The following is a 12543-nucleotide window of genomic DNA, read 5'->3' on the forward strand; positions in this document are numbered from 1 at the left end:
ACAGAATTAGAAAATGTCATTGTTTAAATAATGAAAAATAGGGCCAGAGAAATAGCTCAGAGGCACAGCACCTGCCTGGCAAGCATGTGGTCGTGAGTTCAATTCCCGGCACCAAAAAATAAAAACTAAATCATAAACAAGCAAACAAACAAAAAAACACGTTTGTGGTAAGACCATTTTCCGTGATTCAGGTGAGTGCTGCACTCTGTGTCATTATTATAATATTCATGTCCACATCACTTGCAGTACTGACAAGCACAGCATCTTTGGATGAATAGCTCCTTTCAAGAAGAGGCTTGTAGGCGTGTGTCACATAGGTTATTGTTTGATTCAGACTCAGGTGTCTCTCCATTTTTAAGGTTCCCTTGACACCATGAATCCACTTGGCAGGGGGAGAGGACCTTGGTCATGACACACACATTTACAACCATGTTCACCAGCTTCTGCTTGAATGTAGAGGCACACATTCCTATCTTTTCCATGATCTTCATGGCCATGATTGTCTTTTCTGAGCCAGGTAAGCCATGGACAAACAAATCTCTGCAATCGTGGAGGTTTTGGGTTAAAATCTCATTCTCTATAGCTCTGAAAAGATTTAAAATCTTCTCAAGGTTGTAACTAAGGAAAGATTTGAAGTCAGGTAAGACAATCACAAAGGCCTGCAGCAAGGCTTCCATTTGCTGGGTGTCTGCTAGGTTATAGGAACAGGGATAATCTATCTGAGGGCTTGACACCGTTAAGGACACTGCACTGACATTGGGACTGAGGCAGAGGGCCTTGGGAATGACACACAACTTCCCAGAGTAGCCACCCACGTTCACCAGCTTTTGCTTCAGTGTCAAAGCAGTGCGGGTGCAGTAGTCTTGTGCTTCTGCATCCTGCCCCCCAAGAATGGTGTAAAGAGTGGGGGGTCTGTTCTTTGCAATAAGCAGAGCATCACAGATGACTTCCGGCTTCTCTTCCAAGTTCAGGTCCACAGCCAAGCTTCTAGAAAAGATCAGAGTTCCGCAGGAGGCAGGAGGTATTTGCTGATGTATTAACTCTTCCAATCCTTCATGCTGTGAGGACAGCTCCTTCCAGAGAGATTCAGGGATATACTGCAAATGTCCTGTTGATAATAGGCATGAAAAGAATAGAGAAGATCTGAAAAATATGTTTGTATTGCTTTTGTGAATTACCTATTACATGTAAAATGGAGAATAAATAAGTGTGCCAAATAAAATGCAATTTATTGAGCCTGAAGAATTGAACATTATGCCTGAAATTACTCCTGCATTTCAGATTCTTGTTGTGGAATGTTTAAAAACTTTTCTGACAAGTTAAAGACTAGAATGATCTCAAGGAAATAAACTATTAGATTAAAAATGGACCTACAGCAGACCTAATATGTTAATTACCTTGTCTTGATACATGTTAGTGCATCTGTAAGACATTGTTATACTCCATTCTACTGCCACTTCTCACATTTACTGTGGTCAGCGTGTGAAATGAAACAAGCCATTTCCCTCCTCCAAAAATCGGGATTTCTTTTTCAAAGTAGAAACTCCCACAAAAAACCTAGCTAAAAATATTTTAGGCAAGGGAGAGAAGAGTTACCTAATATTATCTATGGTCTTGAATTATTATCATTTTGTGCTATCTTTGGGACACTGGTGACTTGCCCTCACTAGCCTCTTCCAGGAGAAATTTTAATAGTTTCTCTGTGGTTTTGTCTTACCAGATCGATATTTGTATTTTTTGTTTTTTACAGATGCAATCCCTCCATCCCTGAGAAGCTGGCCAGAGGAGGTCAGTTATTCCACTGTTCCAATCTAAAGTTATGCCTACAGTTGTGCTAGATCATTAGTTTTCAAGCCCAGCAGAGCATCAGACTCTTTGGAGAAACTTGCTGAAATGCATATTCAGGCCTCAGCCTCGAAATGTACATGTTTGTAAGTACTTAGTAGAGGCCTACACATGTGAGTGTTATCTTCTGTGGTATTTCTTTTTTGTGGTGTGGGGTATTGAATCCAGAACCTCAGACAAAACAGGTAAACAGCCCACCACTGACTTAACCCTGCTGTGGTGTTTCTGATAATAAGTCAGATTTTGAAATCACCAAGCTAGATGATTTCTAAGGGCTCCTGAAACTTATCCCCGGAAGGCTGTGGCATTGTCATTTCATACACGTGGAGTTCTAGGACATCATGAGGTTATTGCCAGGTAAATATATTAAATCATCTGCTCTTCATCTAATATATTAAATGGCCATTAGTACCTGAAAACAAATGTTGTTGGATACTGGCTTTAGGTTCTGGAACTTTTCTAAAATAAACCGGTCTGCAGCATGGAGGAATGTTGGATGAAATCAGCAGAGATTTGAAACCTTCAGCCAAATCTGAAAGAAGAAAACATCTTATGTGACTGCATCCCTCACCACTGGGATAGGTCATACAAGGTGGTTTCTAGATTGCATTTAACCTGGTATAATTCAGACCACAGAGAGCAACATTGTGTCATTTCTAGACTGATTGTCACACTTACCAAAACTCCTAGAAGAGCCCTAGTTTTGAATCTTGAATGATTTCCCCCACTCAATAAAATGCTCTTCTTACGTTTGACTATCTCTTTGCTTAGCCTGTAGTGGAACTCTTAATACTTTTTAAATTCTCTAATCATGTGTTTTATAGCTCTGCACCTTCACTAATCCCAACAGAAAGGAAACTTACCCAATGGCTGTGATCTCTCAAAGTTGGTCTCATGCTAATCTGAGGTACCAAGCAGCCACTACTATAAAACTCCAGAAAATTCTAATCAGAGAAGTTTAAAATATACATACTTACATGAAATCATCATTCATATAATACTTGATTTTATCTTTTCATCACCTATGAAAATTCTTCCACATGTGAAAAGTAGGGAGATTGAAAAAGCCCATTTCAGCTCAAAGTTATAGAAAATAAGGAAGACATGGAGATGCCCCAGAGGTGCGAAGGACAGGTAAGGAGCTCTCTCTCTTACCTGGATCCGTGTCCATCATCTTTGCTACCCATTCCTTTGTGTTCAGGCTGATGATTTCCTGCTTCTGATTCACTATCCATGAAATAGGAGCTTCCGAGAACACCGCACAGCAGAATGGCTCCACTTTGACCACAACGAGGTAACCATATAAGTTTTCCTTTTTAAACACATCTATAACTTTGGTCTCATAGGACACTCGTGCATCAGTGGAGCAAAAATGGAAGACCGGCATCTTGGAAATTGCTCCTGCTATCACTCTTTGCAAAGAGTCAGGGTCAACATCTTCCTTTGCACATCCCAGGACTGTCTTACGTTTATCATCCACTCCAATAAAAAGATAGCCTCCTTCAGTGTTGGCAAATGCAGAGATGTATTCTGGAATTTTTCTTCTCACATATTCTTGAATGCATTTTGTGGAGTACTGTTTAAACTCTACAGATTGAGACTCCGGAAAAGGTAGGATGTGACCATGTTCAATCTTGTTGCTTTGGAAAACTTGGAAAGCAGGATTTGATTCAGAGACGTTCTGATGTATAATGTTGGGGATTTCACTAGGTGGAGATTCTTCATTCCTCAGAGTATGCTTTGCATTCCTTTTCTGGGTCTTCAGGAAATCGAGTGCCTGTCTTGGATCCAGGCGAATCACAGAGGTGCTGGATCTACGGTACAGAGAAGAACTCAGGCTGCAAATTCTCGGCTTGGTGCAACTGTCTTCAGACGGAGGGCCGCTGCTCCAAGACTTCACATAAATGTAGGAATGCCTTCCTTGTTGCAGGCACTCTATGAAAGCCTGAAGAACATCTGAAGACTGAATCAGCTCTCTCAGGGCCTGCTCTAAGTCCTGGCCCATCTCCACAGGATGGTCATCTTCATTTGCCATTTCTGTGTGAATCACTCCTCCTCCTGAGTTTAGCAAAGCACATGCAGCCCGCACAACTTTCTTCTTCTCTTGATCTCTCTGATTTTTCTGCAGCTTTTTTCTGTTTTCTTCACCAAAAGTCACTTTTCCTACATTGATGACCAGGTCCGGCTGAGATGGGTCCACCACAATCGAGTCGTCTTTTGTCTGCATGTTGATCCCACACCTGAAAGTATTGGAATGTTTGTTTCAGTTTTACTGCAAAATTAACTGCTCTACACACTCGGTTCATTTTTCTAGTTATTAGAAATTATTTACTCTGTGTATCATGTGTTTTTAAACAAAGCAATAAAGGAACAAGTAAGATAGCTGAGGTGATGAATGGAAAGTGTTACGAGATTTAGTCAAATTGAAGTAATTGATGAGTTTGAGAAATGATATTCAGGGACTGTGATATGGCTCAGTGGTAGAGCTCTTTCCTTGCTCGCCCAAGGCCCTGGGTTCCATCCCCAGCACTCCGCTCCACTGCCCTGAACAAAAAGAAATGACATTCAAAAAACTAAGGATTGTGTAGCAGAATGCAATATTATTCTACTAGCCTAGACATTGAATATTTTTAATCTTATTTACTTTCTTTCTTGAGAAAGGGTCTCTCTAAGTTGTCCAGACTGGCTTTGAATTCATGATCCTTCTGCCAAGCCTCCTCAGAAACTATGGTTACAAGGGCAGGGAATCTAGCTCAGTGGCACAGTGCCTGCCCAGCAAACATGAGGTCGTGAGTTCGATTCCTGATACCAAAAAAAGGAAAGAAATTGGGGTTACAGAAGTGAATTACTACACCTGGAAAGTTTCTTAGCAATAAAATATGCTACTTTTTAATGTTTTTTTTTTGTTTGTTTTTTTTGTTTTTTTTTGGTATAGGCACTCAAACTGAGAACCTTGTGCTTGCCAGGCAGGTGCTGTGCTCCTGAGCTATATTCCTAACCCCAAACAGGGTATACTTAAAGAGATACCTGTCTGCCTGTATTTACTCTGGCACTACTAACAATAGCCAAGTTATGAAAGTAGCTTAGGTGCACATCAAGAGATAAATGGACAAAAAATAGGTATTATATACACACAATGGATGGTTATTGAGGCCCAAAGAATGATGTGATATCATTTTTAGGAGAACAGCTGGAACTGGAACTCATTAAATTAAACCCAAAACATGATTTAAAAGTAGTAGAGGAACTATCTTAAAAGAGAAAAGGGGTAGGGTTAAGGGGGAGAGAAAAGAGGGGGAAAAGAGAGTAGAAGAAGGGTGGACATGACAAAGAACAACATGTGCATGGAGGAAAATATCAACACCCATCAATGGATATAATTTTATATGCATTAGTAATAGTTGTCAGTGTGCGGATTAAATGAGATAAGTCACACCAAGCATTTAGAATTATGTTTTGGTTCACAGATGTGCAGAAACTAAACCTATATTAATTATCATTAGGTCACAGCAGCTTGAGGAATGAGTGGCAGAACATAAACATCATTATCAAATTCCTGATCACATGTAAACAATGATAATTTGGGGACTCTGGGCCTTTTGGATAATTTGAGTTATGAAAATTCACATATTAATGATAAGCCTCCATACAGAGGAAAAAGAAGCTAAGAATACTTAGCAGTTCACAGGAGCAGATAGTGTGTTCAGTAGATGCTACCATTCCACGTGCACCAGAGGAGTCATCATTCCTCAGGTGAGCTGGGAACTCTGTGCCCTTGCACAGGCGAGCTATAGAATTTTATTGCTTTCCTCCATCTTTGTCACCTGATAAACTGATGGTCACCCATCCCACAACTCACATATTCATCCTTCTCCCTTCAGACCTTCACAAAACTTTGTATTCATCTTGCTTAAATCTTTAGGAACAGCGCTGAAATGTCCAGAGAAGTTGTCAAACTACAGAAAATGTGCTAAGGGTGCCTAATCATTTATGACACCAGAAGGAAAGGTTTTGGATCCTGTTTCCTGCCTTGGACTGTGAATCTCAGAAGGCTCTATGTATTCTCCACGCTACGATATGTTTTCCTTGAAAAATTTAAAGCCTCCTCCAGTTCCTTGGATAAGCCAGGACCAGCAGTGTGTTTTCCTCTCAAGCTGCTCAAACCTGCTCAAAAAGGTCAGGTCCCCAGTTCTTCCATTTGACATGTTCAATAGCCATCTACACAGGACTCCTAGGACTCATGCCAATGGGATTGTGTTGGAACTCCCTGGACAACTTTTGGTTCCAAGCGAATGGTCTGATAAGTGCACCCTCACTGATGGGACGGGAATTTCTTTCACTGGATCATGTGAGGTTAGCTAGCCAGGATCGTGCTGATATGCTTATTTTTGGTGACTCAAGTTCTTTATATTGAGAAGGGGGCCCACAAAAATATTTGCTTGGATAGAATTTATCAGTGCAGCTCTTTGATCCAGTGCATTCCTTTGTTGGGAGGTTTTTAAAAAATGATTAATTATAGAGCTTATTAATGTCCTTAATAACTATAGACCTATTCAGAATTTTTGTTTCTTCTTGAATCAGTCCATAGTAGGATTTTATATTTTTAGGTTTATGTTTCTATTTTTATGTTTTTATACATTTGTGTATGTTTATATGTTTTATATTTAGGTTTATGGTTTTATGTTTTTGGGAATTTGTCTATTTCACTTAATTTGCTACTTTAATAGTATTAAGAGTTCTGTCATGATCTTTTTTATTTCTGTAAAATCAATACTAAAGTCTCTTTTGTTTTTGATTTTAGCTTTAGAGTTTTCTCCTTTTTCGTTCATCTAGCTAAACATTTGTCCATCTTGATTTTTAGAAAGAACTAACCCTGTTTAATGATTTATCTCTATTTTCTCTTCTTTACATCAAATATTTCTGCAGTAATATTTATTATTTTCTTTTTTCTTATAACTTTGGCTTCAGCTTGTTCTTTAATTTTTCTGAAGATTGGAGGTATAAAGTCAAGTTCTTGACTTGAGATCCTTTTTCAATTAATGTAAGTATTTACCATTCTAATATTGCTTCATGGTACTATTTTCATTACCTCCCTAAATTTTGGTACATTGTGTTTCATTTTTCATTTATTTCAAGACACTAATTTTTCTTCTCTACTCTTATTTGACTCACTAGTTGTTCAGGATGGTGCAGTTTAATTTCTGTATTAACTTTGTAATTTTTCCAGTTTTCTTTCATCTACTGATATCTAGCTTCCTTCCACTGTGATCAGAGAAGATACCTCGTATAATTTGAATATTTTTAAATTTATTAATACTTGTTTTGTGGCCTAACATATGGTCTATCGTGGAGAAGTTTCCATGGACAGCTGTATTTGGATGGAGCATTCTGTATATTTATGTCTGGTCTGATTGGTTAGTGTAGGTTCAAGTCACCTCTGTCATTATCAATCTTCTTTCTAGTTTTCTATACATTATTAAAAGTAGATTTAATAGTTTAAATCTAAAATGTCCCCCAAAAGTCTCAGATTTAAAGATGTGGCCTGATTACAAGGGGTGAGACAATGGGATTGGACAATGGGGTTGTGATTTGGACGGGAGTATTCTTGACTCTGGCTCCTCCCTTCTCTCTCTGTTTCCTGGCTACTATGCAGTGAAATAGTTTCCTCTGCCATGCTGTTCTGCCATAACATTTCTGCCTGTATCAGTGGTTCATGGACTGAACCTCTCAACTCTCAACTCTAATAAATTTCTCAACTTTGAATTGGGCCTGTTGGGTATTCTGTCCCAGAAACAAGGAAGTGACTAATGCAGAAACCTGGAGCCAGTAGTGTGGTCACTGATGAGACTTTACACAATAATGTTGTTCTGAGGCTGTTAGAACTCATTTGCAGGAGGAGTTTGGAAAGGCTTGGAGATGTGGGCTATAACTCTAGAGTGTGGTAAGCAGTGCTTAATAGGTGACACTGTTCAGAGCCCAGATGATCAGAAAGCTAATAGGAATATGGAGAATAAAAGCTATACTCAGTGGGGTTAATTTGTGAACAAGGATTCCATTGGAAGTCGGACTGCAAGCACGTGTCTTTCTCTTTGACATAAAATTTGTCTACGTCTTGCTCATGTCACAAGACTTTGCAAGAGGATTCAGGGCAGCAGACTAATTAATTGATCTGGTAGAAGAACTTCCAAGGCAGCCAAATGTTCAAGCTGTGGCATGGATACTGCTGGCTTCTTTTAACCAGATCTACCATAAGAATCAGGAATACATGATAGAGCTAAATGATCTAAAAAGTTTGCAGTTTCACCAGAAAAGAAGCACCTGCAAAAATGGGTCACAGGACACAGATCAGGTCATAGGACACAGATCATTGAGGGATCCCTAGGGAATTGAATTCCCGTGTTCAGCCATTCATGAATTAGGATGTGCTGCACTCATGGTCCAAGGAGTGGGCCAAGAACCTGCTCAAGATGACAGCTACCTTGGCATTATTCAAGTGAAGCTGGTTTTTCAGACATATGGGTCTGTAAGAATTATGAGTTCACAGAAGCTTTCTCCCCAGATTTCAGAAGGTCAGGAAAGCCAAGCAAAATGTCAGAGTCACAAACCCAGGCAGAAATTCACGAGATAGGACTGCCTGAAGCTACTCGAATAAAGCCAAAATTGTAGTTGAAAGCCCTGGAAGCTGGAGGTGCCAGGAATGTGGACTGTCTGCTGAGAAAAGTTATAGGCAGTGAGCTGATCCAATCCACAGAAGCCATGTGCTTCAGTAGGCAGTGCAGTAGAGGTGAGGCTGACCAATCCCCTTGGAGTTAACATCTCACCAAAACCTGCCCTGATGCAGAACAAGCAACTACAGGATTTAATGCTGGCCCTGCTACTTTTTGGTCTAGCTTTGATCTGATTTCTGTCTATTCTCATATTCCTCCCTTTGGGATTGGAGATGTTTACCCTGTGCTATTGTATGTTGGAAGTGTTTAACTTTCTATTTTATTTTTACAAAGGCTCACAACTAAAAGTTTGCCTTGTGTCTCAGAGACACATTGTAGATAAACTTTTCATCAGTCCTGGAAATGTTAAGACTTTAGTGATTCTTGGAGATGAACTAAATGCATTTTATATAATGAGATGGACATGAGCCTTTTGGGGACCAGGGTGGAACTATATGGTTTAGGTGTAAAATGTCCCCCAAATGTCTCATGTTTGGAGATGGGTCCTGGTTGGAAGTGGGTGGTCACTGCAAGTGTGACTTAGAAGTGTGCAATCTCATCCCCAGCTCCTTCTCACTGTTACCTGATTGCCATGTGGTGGATAGCTTTCCTCTGTCATGCCATTCTACCATGCTGTTTCTGCCTTTCAGCCATCATACCTTGGACTGAATCCACTGAAATGGTGAGCCAAAGTAAACATCTCTTTTAACCTGTGGCTGTTGTGTATTTTGCCCCAATGACAAGAAAATGACTAATACAGAAGAATATTGAAGACTCTAATGCTGTAGAGTTGGGTATGTCTCCCCATAATTCTGTCAATGTTTGCCTTCATCTATTTTGGAGATCTAATGTTTGGGGCATATACACTTATAATTGTTGCATCTTTTGGTGAACTGTAGTGTCCTTTGTCTTTTGTAACTAGTGTCCCTTTTATGCTATTCTTCTTTGTCTCTTGTAATTGGTTTTTTATTTGAATCCAGTTCAGTTTAGTTTGTCTGATATTAGTGAAGGCTTCTTTACTCTCTTCTAGTTAAAATTTGCATAAGATTTCTTTTTTCCATCTTTCCCTTTCAACCCAGGCATGTGCTTAACTCTAATGGGAGTCTCTTGTAGATAACACATAGGTATAGTTGGATCCTAGTGTTATTTCAAGACCTAGTCTGCTAATCTATCTTTTGATTGGTATCTTGATCAATTTATATTGAAAATAATTACTGGCAGGGAAGGACTTTTATTGCCATTTTGTTGTTTTCTATGTCTTTTGTCTCTCATTTCTTCATTATGGCCTTCCTTTGTGTTTATTTGAGTTTTTTATACTGACATAGTTTGATTACTATCTCACTTAATCTTTCTACATTTTCTACCAAAGTGTGTGTGTGTGTGTGTGTGTGTGTGCATGCGTGTGATCAGCATAGGGTTTAATACAAAATCCAAATATTATGACAGTCCATCTTAAACTGATAGCCACTTCACCTTAATTCCCCAGGATAAAAAAATACAACCATATTCCTTCTGCACACTGCTACTGATGTTACAAATTTCTTTTTTCTTCATACTGTGTACCCTGGATTGTGGGTATTTGTGATTGATTTTTATGCTGTGTGATTTTTATTTTTCTAAATCCTTTAAGATACTCTGTTAAAAATTATGGGTGTTGATGTGCATCTCTTGGTCTATCCTATTTGGATTTGTAGAGCCATATTTTTCATCAAATTTGAGAAGTTTTCAGCCATTATCTCTTCAAACAATTTCTCTCTTTTGCACTATTCCTTCTGGGGAAAATAATGCGTATCTTTTTCTGCTTGATGTAGTTCTACAAGTCTGTTAGAATCTGTTCCTACATTCTTTCTTTGCTCCTCAGACTACTTTCAATGATCTTGTCTTTAAATTCACTAACACATGTTTCAATTCAGTTATTGTATATTTTAGCTCTAGCTTATATGGATCTTTTTATAATTTCTTTTTTTTTTTTTTTTTTTTTTTTTGGTTTTTCTCAGGTACCGGGAACGGAACTCACGACCTTGCTCTTGCCAGGCAGGCGCTTTTGCCGCTGAGCTAAATCCCCAGCCCTCTTTTTATAATTTCTAATATTTTGTTGATATTCTCATTTTTCCTCACATATAACTTTTTTATTTTCTCTAGTTCTCATTACTTTATTTTTAATGTTTTGAAATACAGTCTTGCTATGTTGTCCAGCTGACCATGAACTTACGATCCTTCTGCCACAGCCCTTTGAGTAGCTGGAATTATATATATATTTTTTTCTCTCTTGCTCTTTAAATAAATTTAAAACAGTTGTTGGATTTTTGATTGTTTTTGTTCTTTCACTGAGAAATAATATTATAGATATTTATAACATAGAATATACTTTTTGAAATGTGAATCTACTTGGAATGATTAAATCAAGCTAAGTAACATATGCATCACTTCCCATATGTGTGTTCTCTGGTGAGAACACTTAAAATCTACTTTTTCACTAATTTTTGAGAATATAGTGCATTGCTGTTGATTACAGTCACCATCTTATATCATAGTGACTGTACATTTTTTCCTCCTATGTAAGTGAAATTTTTTATCCTTTGACTAACATTTCCCCCAAGCACACTCTCTCATCTCTGCTAACCACCATTGTGATCTCTCTTTCTACATGTTCAACTTCTTTAACTCCTATTATAGGTAAGATCATGAAGTATTTTTGTTTTTGTGTTTGGTTCATTTCACATAATAGAACATCCTCTAGGTTTACCTATAGTGTTGCAATTGACAAGATTTCCTTCATTTTAAAGTCTAAAAGTATTCCACTGTATATATGCACTACATTTAATTTATCTTTTCACCCACTGATGAACACTTCAGTTGATTCAATAATTTGGCATTTTGAATAATACTGAAGTGAATATGGGAGTCCAGAAATCACTTTCTTATACTGACTTTATTTCCTTTGGATAGGTATCTAGTGGAAGAATTGTTCGGTCATATACTTCTATTTTTCAGGAACCTCCATTCTGTTTTCTATAATGGCTGTACTCATTTACATTTCTGCAAATAGTATTTAAGGGTTTCTTTTCCTCCCCACTCTTGCCAATACTGACTTTCATCTTTTATGATAACAGCCATTCTAATAAGACGAGGTGATATCTTACCATTATTGTCATTTATCACCCTGATCTTTTGTGTTGCTAACATTTTCTTCAAACATCTATTGGTCACAATAGACTAATGTGACTTCTCTTGAGAGGTGCTTGTTATGGTTCTCTCTAAGTGGTCCCAAATATCTCATGTCTGGAAGGTGAATGGATAATTGGGATGCTATACTCATCAGTAGATTCCTCCATTTAGAGTTTTGTTGAGGACTGGGCTATTAGGAAGTGGAGCCTGATCTAAGGTGGGCCATGAGAACTGTGACCTAGAAGGGTATATTTCTGTCCCTCATTCCTCCTTTCTTTCTTTGCTTCCTGGCTCCCCTGATGTGAGCACCTTACCTCTGCTTCCCCTTCTAACATGTGGTCTCTTCCCTGGAGCTTGTGAACCAGGGGCTGAACTCACTGAAACTTTGTGCCAAGGCAAACTGCTCCTCCTTTAAGTTGTAGCTATCAGGTATTATGTCCCAGTGACATAAGTGACGGGAAAATGACTAATGCAGAAAATTGTACCAGAAGTGGGATCACCGCTGCAACTGTTTGACTATTTTGTTTAGAAATCTTTGCAATTGATTTATGGAGAGAGTTTGGAAAGGTTTGAAAATTCAGGCTACAGAAATCTTAGAATTTTTTTTGAGAAGTGCTTTACATGCAATACTGGTGATTGCTAAGGAGACCAGGATGCTGATGGGCATAAGGACAGTAGTGCGTAGGCTCAGAAATTTTCAGCAGGGAGCAAGGTCTGGAGACTGTGTGCATGTGTTATTCTCTGGCAAAAAAAAATTGTGTACATTTTGCCCATGTTCTGAGACTTTGAAGAAGAGTGAGATTAAGGGGAGTGGAATAATTAA

At 38.5% G+C, this 12543-nt stretch overlaps 1 protein-coding gene across 1 annotated transcript in view; it reads right to left on the reverse strand.

Annotated features, from left to right (window-relative positions):
• Nucleotides 1-191: 191 nt before the first annotated feature.
• Nucleotides 192-12543, reverse strand: part of Slfn11 (schlafen family member 11) — a gene marked incomplete in the record, with an annotated part of 14533 nt that continues 2181 nt past the window's right edge. Inside the window, 3 exon segments of the mRNA XM_013503414.1 lie at nt 192-1108; nt 2258-2377; nt 3001-4085. Of these exon segments, the coding sequence (XP_013358868.1) occupies nt 285-1108; nt 2258-2377; nt 3001-4085 (2029 nt within the window).

Source organism: Chinchilla lanigera, unplaced genomic scaffold, assembly GCF_000276665.1.
Source record: "Chinchilla lanigera isolate Chin_1 unplaced genomic scaffold, ChiLan1.0 scaffold00080, whole genome shotgun sequence".
NCBI lineage: Eukaryota > Metazoa > Chordata > Mammalia > Rodentia > Chinchillidae > Chinchilla > Chinchilla lanigera.